Source organism: Clarias gariepinus, chromosome 16 (genome assembly GCF_024256425.1).
Source record: "Clarias gariepinus isolate MV-2021 ecotype Netherlands chromosome 16, CGAR_prim_01v2, whole genome shotgun sequence".
NCBI lineage: Eukaryota > Metazoa > Chordata > Actinopteri > Siluriformes > Clariidae > Clarias > Clarias gariepinus.
In genome coordinates, this window is record NC_071115.1 from 20,725,555 (window position 1) to 20,745,957 (window position 20,403).

The 20,403-nt window shown below is 37.9% G+C and overlaps 1 protein-coding gene across 5 annotated transcripts in view; it reads right to left on the reverse strand.

Moving 5' to 3' along the window:
* Nucleotides 1-20,403, reverse strand: part of LOC128545117 (arf-GAP with dual PH domain-containing protein 1-like) — a 141,108-nt gene that overhangs the window by 95,387 nt on the left and 25,318 nt on the right. For 4 of the 5 annotated variants that reach the window (XM_053515490.1, XM_053515489.1, XM_053515488.1 and 1 more), the window contains exons 2-4: nucleotides 14,758-14,888; nucleotides 13,456-13,547; nucleotides 9,660-9,742 (exon numbers count right to left, since the gene is read on the reverse strand). In XM_053515490.1, coding sequence (XP_053371465.1) covers nucleotides 9,660-9,742; nucleotides 13,456-13,547; nucleotides 14,758-14,888 — 306 coding nt within the window. Of the gene's footprint in view, nucleotides 1-9,659; nucleotides 9,743-13,455; nucleotides 13,548-14,757; nucleotides 14,889-20,403 lie in introns of those variants that run through there. The other variant, XM_053515491.1, reaches the window with a different exon arrangement.

Genomic DNA, 20,403 nt, shown 5'->3' on the forward strand with positions numbered 1-20,403 from the left:
TTGTCGCACCTTTAAGACAAGTGCAGAATTTGTGATCGGTGAGACAAGATCTGATTAAATCTGGGCTCTGACATTTTAAGATGTGTGTAACATGCTTTCGGGAGTTTTAAAAAACAGTAAATCAAATGCACCCATCACAATTAAACAGTGCTGTGAGGTAAGGTGGTGTGTGCATCATTTCCCACTTAATTATTAAACCTTTCATAGAGCAGCACATAAAAAAAACAATGAATACATCGCAGTAAAGACAAGCGTTTGTACATGTTTATAATTTTACAAAACCATAAGGTAAAAACAACTCAGCTTAGAATTTTTCTTGTATAAAGTACATATAAGTGATACTTGAGTAAAATCACAAGTATCTTAAAATAAAATAACTTTGATAGAGGTTAAAGTCACCTTTCAGAATATTAAGGAAAAATTAACTACTAGCTGTCCAACACACTGTATGACTGCAAATTAATCTGCTATCATGCAAATGAGGATGGTTTCCCTATTGAGTCAAGGTTTCTTCTTATTGTCATCATTGAGATTTTTCTTGCCACAGTCACCCTCAGCTTGGCCATCACATTAGCCAAAAACAACTAACTAACTAACTAACTAACTAACTAGAAAAACTTTATCACCATGTTTTGTATTCTATGGCTTTTGTTTTATTAGTTGATTGAAAATGTGCTTCAAAGCAAGTCTGGTGGTAAAAAGGTACTACAGGAGTACCAAAGGTACTACAGGAGTACCAAACTACAGAAACCTTAACAAATGGAACAAGAAGACAACTGGTTAACATACTGGTGAATCACATGATTGATAGTCATGGATAAGTATGCTTTTATATTCTTTTCATTTGTGCCAAATAACTGCATGCCAATTGTAAAAGTTTCAGTTAATAATTTAATATTCTTCTCTCAGGGCTCCATCCTAGTAAAGCAATCAGAGAAGAGTATGCACTAGGAATATTAACACTGTTCCCTTCCCTCAAGGATCCATACCAAGAAAGGCTATGTAATTGTCATTAAATCATTGTGATTTTTATTCTTTCCCTTTCGTATTGTGATATTCACATTCAAGTTCTCTTAGATTGTTTATGAGCCAAGTATGATATTTATTATTGGTTCTTTCAGGAACACTTCTATGTTGGTGCAAGTAGTACAGGTTCCTTTTCTTGGCGTCTAAAGACATTCCGAAGGAGGATTTGTAAAGAATCTGCACTGCAAACAAAATCTCCACTGACGCTTCTCCAGGAGGCCCAAATTTCCAAAGAATGGTTACTGTTGAAAGGCAGCTTGATGGTGATGCTTGCAAAGAGGCCATGTCTTTGCTCAACCATACCACAGACAACACCGTTATTTTTCAGAAGATGAGAGAGACCTTTCAGTACCGTCAGAATCTTGTTAATGACCCATGCACAAGTGTTGATATCCTCACAACTTTCCCAAGATTCCTGGATACAAAAGGATTGATAAATTTGTAATACAGTGTTTAGAATGGCTTGACATATGTACATATTTCTGAAGTACTAGTTTGGTATTTTCTTTCTTTAAGGTGGATCATGATTTCACTCTCCTGTTTGATGATGACACGTCCTTGAAGCTGCTTAAAAAATGGGATGTCTTCTTCAAGCCAAATGTCATAAAAGAGGCTAAACGGCTTACTTCAGTGCCAGAGTTGTGTCGCTTGATTGAATCAGCAGAAAATCTCCCTGGAAGTGATCTTCATGGGGCAACAAGTAAGTTGTATTTATTTTGTTTGTTTTGAAGCAGTTACAGCTGCTTTATCGTTGCTATAATTTACTGCATTTTCATTACAAAGTGATTTCAAATTATGGAACGAAAGCATGTATGAATATTATTTTTACTTTATGCGAATTATGTGGATCTCTGATGGTCTGATATTTTGGATAAAAATGAACAATACTGTTTAAAATTTTATAATGCCTCCCCATTCAACTTTATTATTTTTCAGTTAATTCTTATAAATCTTTATTCTCAGCTTACGACCAAGAAATGGCCTCCCTGTTGTTGCTGTTACATCTCCTTCCACCAACCCCTGGGGGACCAAAGGCTCCCAAAATTAGCGCATGTGAAGCAGTTGAGAGACTTGTAGTCTTTCATAAGAAATTTGATATTGTCACTTTCTGAGTAGGGCTGAGCCCTTCATTGTGATTGACACATTTATTGTGGCTACAATAAATATAATTGTCAAGAGCTCTGCACTTGAACTCACAATCCCACTGTGAGTTACCATGCTTGCCATAAAGATGCTGGATTTTGAAGTGGTTCCATATAGGTTATTTATGCTGTGTTTTTTACAGATTGTAAAAAGAAATAAAACAAGCAAAAAAGAAACTGAGGAAATATTGTCTTAATCATGAGCACACACATACTATGTCTTCAACTGGCTCAAGCAACGTATAGGAGTTCTAACTTATAACTTATTTCGTTAATTACATACATTAACAAATGAAACACTATCCATAAGGCCAGGTTTCTGCTCTACAAGCCCAAATGCAGAGGTCACATTTCGTTGTGTGTGTTTACAATGACAAATAGTCACTTTCAATATTCTTGTCTAATGTTACGTTTCCTTGTCTCAACCGTAGTCATGCTGCAGTTTAGGGAAGCATGTCCGCATCCAGCAGGGTCAGCAACCATACCTCCTTGCTGTTGTGCGTCAGAAAAACAAGATTGACAGCTTCTATATCTCCATGGATGAGCATCTCATTCCATGCAAGGCATACCGCTCCCTTGGAGCCTTTAATGAGCTTTTTAAAGCACATTTTGTATTTAATTTGTCTTATGATGCTGCATTAGTGAATTTTTACACGTTTCTGCAGACAGTGTATAGTGTACAACAGTGTATAACATTGATGTGGGGAAAATAAAGGAGTCACCCAGAGTTAGGGAATTGCCAAACTCCTGAACTAGTCAATAGGCCTTTCAGTGTGTGAGTAATAGGATAAAACGATGCTGACCTGTTTCATGTGTCAGAAACTGTATTCTAGCAGTGTCCAGTTGATTTCACATTTAAGAGTTACACATGGTTACTATCCTGGACCCAAGTTCAAATTAATTTGTGTTCAGCAAGGGTGTAGACGTCAGTTGCTTACATTTGCAGGTTTTCGGAAGCACCTTAATAACGTTCATAGCAATGTTCAGCAAATTGTTCAAGCTTCAACAGTTGCATGTTCTTATAGTGAGCCAGTTGCATCTTCATATCAGACACATGACTTGGACGACCAATTTGGTTTCCAAAATCAATGTAGCTCTTCCACTGTTTCTTCTAAAACCAGTGATCCAAGACTTAAAGATCCAACCAAAGAAATGTGTGCATCCATTGTGGCCGAATTACAGGGTAGTGGAATATCTAACAGTTTGGTATCCTCAATTGTAGGAGATTTGGAGGAACTAACAAGTGAGCTTTGCTCACAAGCAAAGCATACTGCTGTTTCAGCTTTACCTATGAATGACCCCAACATATCTAGGATAACAGAATCTTTTGAAAAATTAGAGGTTTATTATTATAGGTCTCAATACTGAATGGAAACGAAATAAATACTTCAACCTAAAGTGGGGAGTTGTTGAACCAGTTGAAAAAACATTGGGAATGAGATATGACAACAGGCGAAATCCAAAATGTGGCACTTATGATCAAGTACCAGTAAAGGATACATTTATTTATGTACCAGTTTTAAAAACCTTGAAGTTTATGTGCAGAAATCCAGACATTTGTGCCTTATTAAGAGAAGAGTATAAATCAGAACCTGACATTTACAATGATTTTTCTGATGAAAGTTATTTTAAGTCACACCCTTTGTTTAGCACAAAAAGACATGCATTACAAATTCAAGTATATTATGATGATTTTGAAACTGCCAATACCCTGGGAACCAAACGTGGCATTCATAAAATTGGTTGTCTTTATTTTGTGTTAAGAAACTTGCCCCCAAAATTTAACTCAGTTTTGATGAACATTCATTTGTTAGCGCTTTTTCACACACAAGATTTACATAAATATGGTTTTGATGTCATATTGGAACCACTGATAAATTATTTGAAAATACTGGAAAATCAAGGTCTGAGTCTTCCCTTTTCTGATGAGCAGATATATGGTACAGTCTCACAGATTACTGAAGATAATCTTGAAATGCACATAATTCTTGGTTTTAATGAGACATTAGTAGCCGTTATTTTTGTCGTCTTTGTTTGATTGAGAAGAATGATTGTCAAACAGTATACAGTAAGGGGACCCAAAGGTGATCCTTTGTGGAAAATATATATTTGAAATGCATTGCAAGTCTCTCTGTGAAAACCCACAATTGAAGTCAGTATATGGTTTGAAAAAAAATTCAGTACTTAATTCATTGAAGTATTTTCATGTTTCTAACAACTATTCATTTGACATAATGCACGATCTTTTGGAGGGTGTGGCCCAGCATGAAATAAAATTGCTTTTTGAATATTTAACAGACCACTATATTTCAGAACAGGACTTGCTTTCTAGAATCTATAGTTTTGATTATGGATTTTTAGAATGAAAAAAACGTCCCATAAAGATTGTTTTGGAGAGTGCTGGCAATGGCATTGGTTTACATTCTGTTCAGACATTGTGTCTGGTGAAAAACATCCCACTGTTGTTTGGTGATCTAATTCATGAAGAAAACAAAAACTGGAATTTGCACTCTCACTCTGGGTATGACCATATATTTAAAGCATTTGATTGTTGAAGCCCCCACATTATTTAAGCACTTGTATCCACATAGAAACTTGTTGCCTAAGCATCATTTTATGATCCATGCTTTTTTGCAAGTGATTTTGTTATGTTAAAATCTCATAGACACATATATAATAAAGGGTCATATAAGGCTTCTATAAGGAAGATTGGCCCTTTATTATATATGTGTCTATGAGATTTGAAGCCAAAAATTAGGTGTTTAAAGATTATTTTAAAAATTTCAAAAACATAACAAAATCACTTGCAAAAAAGCATCAGATGGCCATTGCTTATCACTGGGAAACCTTCACCCTCAAACAAAATGAGAATGGGCCAATTAAATCTTTTTCACTCGAAGATGTGAATGTGGTCAACAGTGAAATGCTTGAAATGATATTGTCAAAAGATGCTTTCTCAACTAGTTGGGTTAAAGTTGATGGTGTCGAGTATAAAGGTGGACTTGTTGTTTGCAGTGCAATAGAGGAAGGCATGCCAGTGTTTTGTCAAATAAGTGAAATACTTTTGGTTGATCACATATTCTTATTGACAAAAAAGCTGTTTACAGAGAAGTTTGATGATCATCACCATGCCTTCATAGTAGTACACACTAATGAATGGTTTCTAATAGAAATGTCTGAGTTTAAAGTTAATAAACCTTTTGATATTCAAAGTTCATACAATGTTTCAGATGAAAGATTGTATATTTTACCTGCATTCACAATGTTTTAATTCAATTGTATGAATACAAAAAAAAATGTTAATTTTTGCTATTTTTTTGTTGGAATTTATTCTTAACATTTTCAGTCAATACATTAAGGCAGGGTTTTTTTAAATCATGGATATTAGGGTCTGAGTATTACTGATTTCTTTCTACCTGTCAATCAGGTGGTAAAAATGAGAACAAGGGCTGGGACTAGATTCATGGTCCAGATCTACTTTAATGAATGACCCTACAGGGAGTGAAACTAACACATCAAAGAGTAAAAATGTAACTCCAATCAGTGTTGTTCCTCTAACGCTTTAATGTTACTTTAACTCTGTTTTGTGAGTTGAAGAAAGAACTCTGACATCGTGTTAAATATTTAACACTTTTAAAAGTGTTGATTTAACTCTGAAGAGTGTGGAGCTATATAAACCCAGAAAAAGTGTTGAAATTAACTCTGTGGGAGTTAATTTAACACTGGACTTTTTGCTGTGTATCAGTCAGGATTTAGGCCTCATCACAGCACAGAGACAGCACTCGTTAAAGTATTAAATGACCTCCTATCAAGGTTGTGTAACCATGCTTGTGTTACTCGACCTCAGTGCAGCTTTTGACACTATTGATCATAATATTCTTGTTCACAGATTAGAAAATGTAGTAGGAATTAAGGGTACAGCCCTCTCCTGGCTCAGATCCTATTTGACCGATCGGTATCAGTATGTAGACTTAAATAGTGATTATTCTGCATGTTCTCTAGTGGAGTTTGAGTTCCACAGGGTTTAGTTTTAGGCCCACTGCTTTTTTCCCCTTTACATGCTTCCTCTGGGCTACATAATCCGTAAGCATGGTATTAGTTTTTACTGTTATGCTGACGACACACAGTTATATGTCTCAGCAAAACCTGATGAGATAAATCAGCTTACTAAAGTTAAGCAATGTGTGCAGGACATAAGAGATTGGATGCTAATTAACTTCCTTCTGTTTAATCCAGATAAGACAGAAGTTCTAGTCAAAGGACTGCATACAGCCAAAAGTAAGATTCTAGATCACTCTGTAACTTTAGATGGCCTTTCTGTTCCATCAAGTGCAACAGTAAAGGACCTCGGTGTGATTATAAATTCCAGCCTTTCATTTGAAGCTCATGTAGATAATTTTACCAGGATAGCATTCTTTCACCTCAGAAATATTGCCAAGATAAGACATATATTGTCGCTAAACGATGCAGAAAAACTAGTTCATGCTTTTATCACCTCTAGGTTGGACTGTTGTATAGCTCTACTGTCTGGTTGTTCAACTAGGTGCATAAACAAGCTTCAGCCAGTCCAGAATGCAGCAGCAAGAGTCCTCACTAGAACCAGAAGATACATGCACATCACGCCTATCTTATCCTCACTTCATTGTCCTTTAATTTTTCGCATTGATTTTAAAATACTATTTTTGACATATAAAGCATTAAAGGGTCTCGCACCACAGTATTTGAGTGAACTGCTAGTGTCTTATGATCCGCCACGCCTACTTCGATTAAAGGATGCAGGCTGCTTATCAGTACCGTGTATTATGAAAACTACAGCTGGGGGCAGAGCTTTTTCTTACAAAGCCCCAAATATATGGAATAGTCTTCCAAACAGTTTCCAGGACTAAGACACAGTCTCAGTGTTTAAGTCCAGGCTAAAAACCTATTTATTTAATCAAGTATTTTTATAAATAGATTTGCCTTAAGTAAAGGAGCAGATGTGGGGGATTCATGGACATAGAGTATTATGGTGAACTGGTATGTTTAGATGCTGTCCTCCCCACTCTCATTGATCACTCAGGTTTGTTGACGGTGAGGTGATTGGTTGCTTTACATCTAAGGGAGCCCTCATGTCTGTATTTCCTTCTGGCTCTTCCTTTTAGTTATGCTGTCATAGTTAGTCCTGCGGGAGTCTCTGCTTGCACTCTACAGTAAATATACATTTACATTACACATTATATGACTTTGACCAGGGGTCCGTTCTTCGTACGCCGCTAACTCAGTTAGCTGGATTTGATTGTTGTGGATTTGTCCTGATCTTGGATTGTTTCGTTCTTTGATGCGCTTCTCGCATTTGTTGTCATAGCAACATATCCGTAAGCTTGAACCTGCTCGGGAGCAGGTTTATTTCTTGTAAACAGGATTTAGCCTGCGCTAAATGATTGGTTGAAATGGCGAGGTCACATCTGATTGGTTAAAGAGCACGACTGACTCACGTGGAAAAAGAAAAGTATATGCCCCCTGCCATGGACTCTCAGCCCCCCCCCGCCCCCCCACACACACACATAATCGCTATCAAATATTATATATGACCATAAATTCATAGGTTTATTGTTATCAAATATGATATTACTATTATAATAAACCCTAGGCATGAGACAGCCGTCGAGACCATTAATACAAATTCTTGTATAATGTTTATTTTGTAACAATTATTTTTCAGGGGTTTGTCATAAAAATATGCAAATCAATATTTATATATATTTAAAATAAATATTTTATAATGATAAATTGGACGAAACAAATTTTATTATAAAATAAACAATATAAAAGTATACATAATATTTGTATTTTTTCATATACGACATATTTATTTTCATATTGCTTATTTTATTTTATTGTCTCATGTAATTTGTAATTTGTAAACCATTAACCTATAAATTTATGTTCTAATATAATATTTGATAGCGATTATGTAGGGGGGGCAATCCATGGCAGGGGGGCATTTCAGCACATAACACGTGCTACAAAAAAAAGTTGAGCCGCTCTTTTTCCATTTCGTCAACCAATCAGAGGGCTTGTGATCAGTGTTTCTACTGTCGATGCATATCGCCTTTTAAACCAACGCACGAGCGCGCAATAATCCTAGACAACTCAATCCAGCTATACTAATCATCAACAACAGGTGAGCTCGAAGAACCGAGTTAGCCGGATCGTAATCAGCACGATGATCTCATCTTAGATGTGTCAGTTCATCTCGGATGTGTCAAGCGACATACGAAGAACGGACCCCAGACCTAACTGTTATTTCTTCTCTTCTGCTCTCTCTTTTGCTCTTTCTCTTCCCTCTCTCTCCCTCTCTCTTCCTTCCTCTCTCTGTCGAGCTACACATGTAATTCCTGAGCTGCCAGTGATCCAGACTCCCTCTGCCCTCTGGAGCTGTCTGACCCATCCTGGTGCCCCGCTTCTGGTTAGAGATCTCGTCAGATGCCCTGTGTGTCTCTTTGGGATGCGTCTCGTGTCTGGGGATGGTTCTTTCAACCTAGAAGACGGTTTTGGCCTCGACTGGTGTTGGCAGCTGTTTCTCTGAGGACTTGACTATTCGATAGTTCAGGACTGGAACTTCATACAAGTCTACCTGAGTTTTCAATAACTAACTGGACTCCATATTAACATCAATTAACATCAACTGTTATGCTGAACTGCCTGCCAACTAACACACAGTATGAATGAAGATCAATTCCTGCTCTCTGTTTCACCCAAATGAGGATGGTTTCCCTGTTGAGTCTGGTTCCTCTTAAGGTTTCTTCCTACTACCATCTCAGGGAGTTTTCCCTTGCCACCCGCAAATCTGTAAAACTGCATAAATGCAATTAAAATGTGGAAGCAATACCCTAAGCCTACTTTTATTCTGAACCTTAATGCTTCATAGCTATTGGTGTACATACCATTTCCCTGGTGTAAAAATTCACTTTGTTTGTTTGTTCACTTTGTCCCCTGTTTGTTCCTGTTCCCTGTATATGCACAATGCATTAGTTCTGTATTTTTATAGGGACCTCACAGTCTACACAGTACTGTATACAAATGATAAACGAGATCTCTTTATTTAAATGCATTGATCGTAATTAATTATCCAAAAAGAACTCTTCTGCTGTTCATACTTTGATGCCTTTACAGCACACGTACTGTATTGTCTGGTCAATATCAACACGACACAAAGGTAAAGTGCCAAGATGCACAAAAAGCATTTGCTGATTTGCAATATGTTGCAGAGACCTCTGCGTTCATCTGCATTTAATGCCTTGGAATACAAGTCTTTGGAATACAAATATTTTTAAAAATGCAATTTATAAAGAAATGTATCTTTTTAATTAAACTCCAAACCAACCCATGTAAAAAAACAACCCAAACAAACATGCCATGCAACATGCAAACATGACCCACACACGTCAACAAGCTTGTAAGAGATTTAATCACAGAGAGATAAGGAGAGGAGTTAGAATAGTTTCCCACCTGCTGAGTATGGCTCTTGCCTCTCCACATAAATAAACTCATTTCTCTCATATTTGCTCCGGATCCACTGTTCCCGCAGCAGCCTGTGAGGGGCAAGGCACATACTTATTTCATATTCTTGGTGTTTCTAGACATTTTTTCATCACAAAAACCCTAAGCACTGTTTATTCTTTAATAGCAAGGGGCAGAACGTTGTCACAGTGAGTAACTGGGCAAGCATTGTATTTGTGTTCTACTATAATTGGCTTTCCAAAAAGAACATTTTGCTAAATCCACATGCAACCATCAAATAGATAAAATTTGAATGACCAGGTCCCTAGCACTAAAAATCGTATACTAACAATTGTCACGGCCATGATCTCTGCATGATAATGTAAGGCCTTCTACATTAATTTGAATGGGACAAACCAACTTCCAAATTTTTCCTCTTGTTGCACACAGGGTCAATTTTAGAAGCTGGTGTCACGGCGTGCGACTGTAATGGGCATGCGCTCAAATATCGCTCACTCCGAAGCTCACTAGCTAGACGGCCTTCGCTTTTGCAGGTGTGCAAAGGATGTGTGAGCCATCTCCGTTAATGGATCCCGGGCTTCTCCCTGTGCTGTAAAAGACAGCGGGGGGGTTTAGCTCAGGGTCTTTTGGACTACTGAGCTAAGAGTGTGACGCATGCGCTACAACGCAAAAGAGTGGCATGCACATGGCGCAATGGAACAAGCCCCAGGGACTTCAAAGAGGTGAGTACGCCTTTGATCTTCGCAACAAGGGCAGCCACAAGCTGACTGCCGCAGCTTTTCAACTCTCATACAGAGCCAGATTTCGTTACACTGCTGCAAAGGAAGAAAAGGCTGCTAGGAGCTACAACTTACAGCCCCTGTTCCCAGCCAGGGAAAGCCGTCCAGTTGCCAAAGGACTGCCGTCTAAGGCCGCGCCCACAGAAAGAGCTGGGAGGGGCCAGTCCGTGCTGCTGTCCACACCGGCCCAAGCTGCCACTTTGCCTCCCGCCATCGCTCACCAGCCTGTGCCTGCGTGCCAGCGGGGCACTGCCCACCAGACCTGCATGTGCACATCATTCCTTTCCTTCCATCCTCCCTCCTTTAACCCTTTCCTTCCCCATTTATTTGTGATAAAATTACCCTTTTTCCCGTGAGACTTTGCCTCGTGTCCATGCTTTGTGGTGCCGCCCGTGCAAACAAGGGTCGAACCTGTTACACTGGTAAAAGGTAAACTTTCTTACACCATTTCTGTTTAGCAAAGCTGGATGTCATATCTTCAGCTTTAATGTATTTTCTTCTTTTAATGCATGGTTAACAAGGCACGCCTAAGAATGTTTTAGAGCAGAAACATATTGCTTGATAGATGGTGAAGCTTATTTAGTCTACATTAGAGGTTTGAAACAAAAGTATCTACAAGCACGTACAAAGATGAATATTTGTGTTGATGAATATTTGTGTTGAGTGTGCCCCGGTCACATGGTTAATCTGAGTTTTATTTCAGCCATATAGGACCATCATTTAAGTCATTACCCTGTGGCAGCCCATCTTGAATTTGCTTCATCCTGGAGATGAGTGGATTTGTTTCAGGCCCAGAAAAGTCTAAGAAGCCACTAGATGAAGAGGAGGCCATTCCTGTTTTAGAGGGTAATTGAATTGCTGCTTGCTGCTTGCTGCATCCATAGTCAGTCCCATACAGAGGTGGTTTAATACACATGGAATCAGCACAAGCAAATCTGGCACAAGTAAGTCTGGCATTACCAACCAGCTCAGGTTATGTGGTCAGCAACTGAGCAATAAAAGCATATTAGTGTCAAGCTGTTTTTGTTATACTTAAGCACCTCCTACCACACCTACGGAAAAACATTAACACTTCCATTGTGTACTACTGCTTCTGTGATTCTCCTGGAGAGAGAAAACAAGCCCTCTGGGGAAGATGCTTTTAGCAAATAAATGGCCAATCAAAGTGCTCTATTATTTTCTACCCCTAACCATAATTGAGCCGACTGTTATTCTAGTTGTGACCCACAGACTGATGGTGTGGCAATAGTTGACAATCTTCCTTAATCTGCTACAAAGCAAATCCTTGGATTATATCTCTCTTCAAAAACTTGCTATCACAAGATTGCCATTCTGGAGGAACAGACTGTCAGAAATTATGAGAGCTTGATAGGCTTGCAGTATACTGATGTCTGTGTTTATTTAAAAATGCTTGGTGTAGAGTTTGCTTTGTTATTCATTGACACAGTTCAAAGTTTGCTTTGTTATTCATTGACCTTGTTCCATATGCTCCCCATTGTAACAAGTGAGTATATTAGGCCAGTCACATTTTAGATTTTAGATAATCACATTTCGCCATTTGTGAGAGCCCCTTGATGCTAGTTAAGAAATTTAAAAAAATTGCGGTTCGGTTGAACACAGGCTATTCTACTGGTTTCTGTTTCTTTATACAGTAATCTACATGAAATAATAAAACAATGAAATATGTTGCACATGTAGACTTCCAATACAAGTTTTACGTTTATGATACCTTCTCAGATCTTAATTATACAGTATTTGTGTATTTATGTTTAGAATAGTTATTTTTATAGTAAAATACATAATATTACACAATAAATAAAACACTTTAAATGAAAGTTCCCAAAAACCCCATACACATCTGAACAGTGATCGGCCTCAGTCCACTGCTAACATTAGAGACTGCTGTGCATAGGACTGGACGATATGGCAAAAATTTATATCACGATATCTTAAATTTGGTCGATACGATATAATTCCGATATCGATATGGACAATATTGAAAAGCCTTAGGAAAAAACTGCAGAGGACACACACAATGGATGTCTGCAAACTGAATTTGCAAAGTCTATAATACCTCCAGACTCCTCCTATTAAAATTATATATATAAACAGTACAAAAAAATAAGGTTCACTTTTTATTTGTATTTAGCCTTTTCAAACAAGAAATGTGAAATAAACTATCAAATAATTAAAACTCTCAGACTCAGCTTATTAGTAGAATTAGCAGAAGCGCGCGCACACACACATACACATACACACTCGCCTTTACAGCCCCCACCCACCCCCAACTTCTTTCGGGTAAAAGTGAGTGTGTGTCTGTCACACACAGCACCCACCCACCACCAACTCCTTTCGGCTTCGCACACACATAGACATAGACACTCTCTGCCTTACACACAAACTCCGCTCTGTCGCGAAACACGAGAGGAGAGAAAAATAGATCTTTACCCTCTATGAGACTTGCTATACGCACGCTGTACAAACACGCTAACAAACACAAAATTAAATTTGTTTCACACACACATGTGGTCACAGTGTTATAGTAAACAGTACACGCGTGCACGGATGTTGATTATACCAGTGAGAGACGAGCACTAAGACCCAGCAGAGGAGACGATTACCTACAATTCCGCAGCGCAAGAGAGAAAAAACTCATTGGCTCATATATATTCAAATGTATATCGAAATATCGGAAATGTGTTTAAAAATCATATCACAGTTATTGAAAAAAATTCTATTGCGATATATGTTAATATCGAATTATTGTCCAGCCCTAGCTGCGCATGAAAATCTCAGGAGATGAGCAGTTTCTGCAATACTCAAACATTCATGTGACAAACAAAATACCTGCAATGCCATTCTGATTAATGTAAATATTACTCCAAGCCCATATTTCTTAATAAAATCATTCTGTTTGGTTGTAAGATTTCTTCTGCATAATTCAGTATGGATAACCAAGACGATAAAAGGCACATAAAGAACACAGTACATAGTTCTTTACTCACTGGCAGTCCGTGTGTGTTGGCATGTAATAAAAGGCTGGCACCATCTGCTCATATTTGGCTTTTGCAGCACTGTTTCCAATGGAGGACATCAACTAAAGAGAGACAGGCATGGAAATGTCATGAGGTACAACAGAACATTCACATAAAATGTGTGATTAACAAAAGCCAAAAGTTAAAAAGTGTATTTATACAAGCAGTAGGGTAAGTAGGGCAGACTGCATCAAGCAGTGTGTGTACACAGACCCGTTTGCAAAGGCTAATGTGAGTGAGTGCTTGCGTGCATGCTATATTAACAAATAAAAATTCGGGGTGCAGTCAGAATTCTAATTCATTTCAGTTACTCCAAGCACGTGGGGTTGAATGTCTTCCTGGCCCTCACTTTGGACATTGATGCTCTGTCATACAAGAACATGTTTGTGCTTTTGTGCTTATGTCGAATGAACGAAAACTGCAATGCTAGAGCATACGAAGACACCCTATACAACATATGCTTCCAATTGTCCAATTTAATGATGAACATTCCAGTGGAGGACAATTCCTAGGCGGTGTAGTGTTTTGGCCTACATTGCGACAGCATACATCAGAGTATAATGGGTTTTTTTTGGTAAAACCACCAGCAAAGCGATGGAGTTCGGTCTAAACTCAGTCTGAACACTACTTGATTCAAGTAGTCTCTGAAATGCACTAAAGTACACCCTATATGTCACATTATCAATGACATTTAATAAAATTGCCAAACTAGCTTTCGATGTGTGTGAACCTAGTCCAAACATTGAGAGGTGGCATTAGAATCGAGGTCTATGGCTACTATGCCTCACCGAGTTAGCAGGGGGCCTTCACACCAAGGACTGCATTTAGCAGACATCTAAGGCTGTGGGTCTGCTAGGATCAGTAAACATGAGTGCGGTTGTGTGTGTTTGTGTGAAAGTCATCCTACATAATAACCCCCATCTCTCCCCTCTCACCCCCCTCACACATCTGGAATTCCCCTTGCAATTTAAGGATGCAGAGACAACACTGTGTGATGTCTCAGTGTGAGAGATTCATTTCCTAAGTCATGGTTATGGTTTTTGGCCACATGATGGCAGTGTGGGAAAAGGAGACAGAGATTTAGTTAAGTGGGTTGGTATGCTTTACATTGTATATTCATGTTAAAGGCGTGTAAGACTGACTTTGTCGGACTTAAGAACAAATCCGACTTACAAATGCAGTCCTGAAACGGAACTCATTCGTAAGTAGGAGACAACCTGCATTATATTTTGCATATATATAAGAACTGCATTAAAGAGCTCATGTACTTACCTCTACTTCTAATTTCTCCCAGGGGTCAAGGAAGATAGATTTGACTCTGCTGATCTGAGGAATGCTACGGTGGATTCCTGAGCAGCACTGACACATAAAGACACCCAAAGTGAAAGATGCCCACTCTGGACCTAAAAGCCACAGACAATGCACATTGAGTTACATAAATGAATGAATGAATGAATGAATAAATGAATGAAAGAAAAGGAGCACATGTATGTAAGGTGAGGGTATCTCAAAACATTTCAAGCCCTCCTTCAGTTAAACCACACAACACATAGGGGGCCAAAAGAGAGAATAAGCTAGAGGTCAGGAAGTGGTAAGAGAACTGTAGAACATAGTTACTGAAACTTTTTTTATTACCAAAGACCAGAGGCAATTAAATAAAAGTTCGTGTTAAAGCTCAGTGGCTTTCTCAACTTCCAGTGCACTCCCGACAAAACACAACATAATATCCAAGAACATGCATGCATATTGCACTTATTATGTAAAAGTTTACAAATATGCTTGAATATAAAGACTGGAATATGTTTAACTTAATTTTACTTGTTTCTTTGTTAATTATAACTTTAATGGCTGTTGCACTGACACATTGAAGTTGTTTCCGTTAATATCTGTTCCCTTTACAGCAATGACTGATGGTCTTAGGTAATTTTAGTCAACCATCAGTCAAATAGCCCACATTTTGAAATAGAATAGAAAAGATTGAAGGATTAATTTGCAAAAACAGATATTTCTATTTTTAGAAACTGTTACAAATCATATTTTTTTATCCATCACAGGAAATAGCAATTAAATTATGGCATTGTTTTGATTAAGTAAAAAATGGCTTTAAGATTTATATATTTAAAATTTATAATTTAAAAATTTATAATTTAAATATAATTTTTTTAAAATGAAAAATTATAAACCGCACTCAGTTGACTTTTTTTGGAAAATGGCCTTTATCTCACACACTCAGTTAAAATGAGAATATTTTCCTTTATCCCTTTTTTAATCAAAAATTATAAAATGAGTTTCCACAAAATAGAATGTACCTTCAAAATATGTTTTGTTAGCATATTCTTTGAACATAAATAGTTAACTGACACATTTGTAGTGCCATATATGTGGTAGAAATTGGCTCTAAGATTCTACAAAAGAGTTATAATTCTAAAAAAGAACTGTAGTAAAAAAATAATGTTTATAAAATCAAGAATTCTATTGTCTGGCATTATAAGAGATGAATATTTCCAGTTGGGTAGCTGAAGAGTATGTGTATCTCAGTACTTGTAAGTACTTGTGGTTGTTGCAAAGCAAAACTTTTTAGAATTTCACTTTTCTGAAACAGATCATCAAATGCACCTGCTATTGCTTTTTAGAGTGTGATCCCAGAAATTGCATTGCTTGTAGTACACTTCCTAGCACAATAAAGTCCACAACAACCTGGTTAAACCGATGAGAGACATCAGGCAGACATGTAAAACCTGCTTCTTTATTATTTTTAAGGGCAGGTTTCTGTGAGGTAGTGATTTGAGTTAAATTTTGTGCGTACAAATATGAACTCAAATTCACTGGCAGCCCCGTTATCTTTTCTGAGTTGCAGTTTATAACCAATTGCCAATTTATGTTCATCATATTTAATAAATAGTTGTATTCTACTCTCACTTTTGTCAGGAACAATGTCAAAGAACATAGAATCAATAACTACCTGGACTCCATATTAACATCAATTAACATCAGCTATTATAGCTGAACTGCCTCCCACCCTACACACTGTATAAATGCAGATCATTTACTGCTTTCTGTTTCACCCAAATGAGGATGGGTTCCCTGTTGAGTCTGGTTCCTCTCAAGGTTTCTTCCTATTACCATCTCAGGGAGTTTTTCCTTGCCACTGTCGCCCTCGGATGGCTCACCAGGGACAAACTGACCATTTTGATTCATACAAATTCACATTTCATACAAACCTAAATAATTCTTTTGACTATGTAAAGCTGCTTTGCGGCAATGAAAATTGCTAAAAGCGCTATACAAATAAAATTGAATTGAATTGAATAGCCCTAGAAGCAGCTGATATGCGAGCAAGACACAGACAGACCATGAGATTGTCATGTTGATAGAGATGTAAACAAATGCAACTGCATATAAGCATTAGTACAATGAATGGTAAAGACAACAAACAGTTAAAAATGTGAGTCACAATCATGGTCACAAAACTTACAGTACAGAGGTCAGGCATGGTATAATTAAGATATCACAGGCAAAACTAGAAAACAGCACATAAACTTAACCTTACTGTAAATGTTGGCATCATATATGGTGAGGGGTGAGCACACATTTACCTGATTACAGGCCATAAGGTCTCTCAATCACAACACAATACAGGACTAATATAATTTCTTTTACATCCAACACTGACTGGGCATTCATGGCCACTATGGACACATTCGTGCACACTTTTTGCACTATATACTTATACTTTCATTTATGGACCACTGCACAAATCACTTTAATAATAAGACACTCTAAGAAGTCACTTTATGCATATTTGCACACCTCAGTCATTTCTTCATTTCTGTTGTACAGTATTTTTTATTTTATTTTACTTTACACAGTATATTTTACTAGTTAATTTAATTTTTTACCATATTTCTTTTATTGCAATATATCTTTATTTTTACTTGTACAGTATATTTTACCAGTTACTTTATTTTCTAATGTATTTCCTTTATTCATATTTATTTCTTATGTTTAAGCTTTTATTTTAAGGTCACTGGCAGTCGAAAAAGCATTTCACTGCATATCATACTGTGTATGACTGTGTACGTGACAAAGAGAATTTGAATTTGTTACCGCAATTTACTTTTTTATTTTATCCTCTCCGAGAAGGATATTTCATATAGTCCTTATGGTGAAATATAGTTAACATTGACACTTGCGTTGACATGTTAGTGGAGAAAGGGCCTTGTATACTTTGCAGGGGCCTACACAATATGCTTAGGTTCTGTCATAACGTGACAGCTGCAGTTTTCAATAAAGTAGTACAAGTATGAGTATAATCACAGTATCAAACTGTGTGCATATGTGCATTCCTAGCACTAATGCCCCCAATGATGGCCGAGTTGACAATCATACAGAAAATGGTCACCAACACCCTCCACAAGGAAGATAAGCCACATAAGGCCACATTGCCAAAATAACCAGCAACTGGTTTGCTGACTATGATATTACTGTCCTTGACTGGCCACACAACTTGCCTTACCTGAACTGCATAGATACTCTATAGCCACTTTTTGCGTTAATGACACCACGGCAAACTCTTGGCAATCTTAAGTATTAAGATCATGAGTCATATATTACCATATTACGATAAATCATAAGTCAATCTTGAAAGAGCTTTCAGAAGTATCCAGTATTTATTGGCTGATTTTCTTTCACTCTTCAGTCCTAATCGTCCCAAACAACTTCAGGTGGGCTAAGGTCAAGTAATTATGTGGAGGCAGGGTTATCTGATGCAATACTCTATCACACTCCTTTTTGGACAAATAGCTCTTACACTGCTCAGAGGTGTGTTTGGTGTCATTGTCCTGATGGAAACCAAATGATGATTCCAATAAGTGCAGATGGAATGACATGTGGCTGCAAAATGCTGTGTTAGCCATGCTGGTTAATTGTCCCTTCAAGTTTAACTAAGTCACCAAGAGTGTTGCCGGCAAAGTGTGCCCACATCATTACACCTCCATGCTTTAGGAAGAACACATTTAGGATGATTCCTTTGCCACAATTTGACCATAAAGGCTTGACTCACGCAGTCTCCTCTGAATAATCTACTGACTCTCTACTGGTGTCCCGCAGGGCTCAGTACTTGGTCCTCTTCTGTTCTCCCTCTATACCCAGTCTCTTTGTAAGGTCATATCATTGCATGGATTTTCATACCATTGTTATGCAGATGACACCCAACTTACTCTCTTCTTTCCTCCCTCTGACACTCAGGTGTCCACCCGGATCTCAGCATGTCTGGCAGACATCTCAACCTGGATGGCTGCTCATCAGCTGAAGCTCAATCTCAGTAAAACAGAACTGTTGTTTATCCCTTGTGACTCATCCCCATGTCAAGACCTTGTGATATCCCTGGACAACAACCAAATCACTCCTTCAACCACTGCCTGCAACCTTGGGGTAACCGTGGACAATCATCTATCATTTTCCCCACACATCGCTAACCTTACTCGCTCTTGTAGATTTTTTCTTTACGATATCAGAAGAATTCGCCCATTACTTTCTTCACAGGCTACTCAGGTGCTTGTTCCGTCCCTTGTTATTTCAAGACTGGACTACTGCAACTCACTCCTGGCAGGCCTACAAAGCTAAAAATGGCCCAGCACCCACTTACCTCTCTGCTCTAATCACACCACCCACTGCACCACGTTCCCTCCGATCCTCCAGCACTGCTCGCCTCATTCCACCATCTCTCAGGGATCGAGGGCAGCATTCATCCAGGCTCTTTTCTGTTCTGGCACCTAGGTGGTGGAATGAACTTCCTCTAGATGTCCGTACAGCTGAGACTTTGACTATCTTTAAACGACGACTGAAGACGCTTTTATTTCTCCAGTACTTGAATTATCCCCCCCCCCCCCCCCCAAAAAAACCCTCTTCCCAGTTGTGTTGGACTAATGGCACTTAGTTATTAACCTAGTTAACCCAGTGTAAGTATGTATCCAATGATGTAAACTTTAAAGCACTTTTTGTAAGTCGCTCTGGATAAGACCGTCTGCCAAATGCCTAAATGTAAATGTAAACTGGTGGTTTCTAGGGTTGATCATTCTAATAAACTTATCCTCTGTAACATGGGTAGCTCTTGGTCTTCCTTTTTTGGGATGAGCCAGTTTCATCATAGTGCTTGATTGGTTTGGTGTCAGCATTTGGGAATACATTGAAAGTTCTTGAGATTTTTTAGATAAGCTGACCTCCATTTCTTAAAACAATGATATGTTGACAATGATACATGACTGTATTTTCTCTGTATTTTCTAGCCATGATATGGATTTGTACAGCACCAACTTGCTACAACAACTACTGTACACTACTTGCTTCTGTACCCACAATTCCTTTGCACAGGACAACTAATAGTCAATAATCACATTAAGAAGGCAAGAAATGTCACAGATTCATTCTTGACAAGAACACCTGTGAACCTGAAAACATTCCATCTCATGACTCTAATGAGAGAAAGCCATGAGTGTGCCAAGCTGTCATCAAAACTACTGTAATGAATCAAAAATATAAAACATATTCTGGGTTGTTTATAACTTTTTTAACTGGTAGTTGGTGTGTGTTATGTTGTTTAGCAGCCTGAAAAGAAGAGACACATTTAGTTTTTTTTTTCAGCTGTATTCGCTCAGTTTAACTTTAAACATCCATATGAAAGTTATAACACAAACATCGCAATGGCACACAAGGCTTTGCACAGCTATTCACCCACTTATTTTTGCCGAACTGCTTAAGTTGAGTTAAATTTAATGATGACCTTTTTGTGGACTACGGTCAAAGACATTAACCTTTTTCTTTTTCAACTACTGTGTGGTCAGTTTTGCTGTGTACTTTGGGTCATTGTCATGTTTGAAGGTAAATCTGGCAGCAGATTTTCCACAAGATTCTGACAAT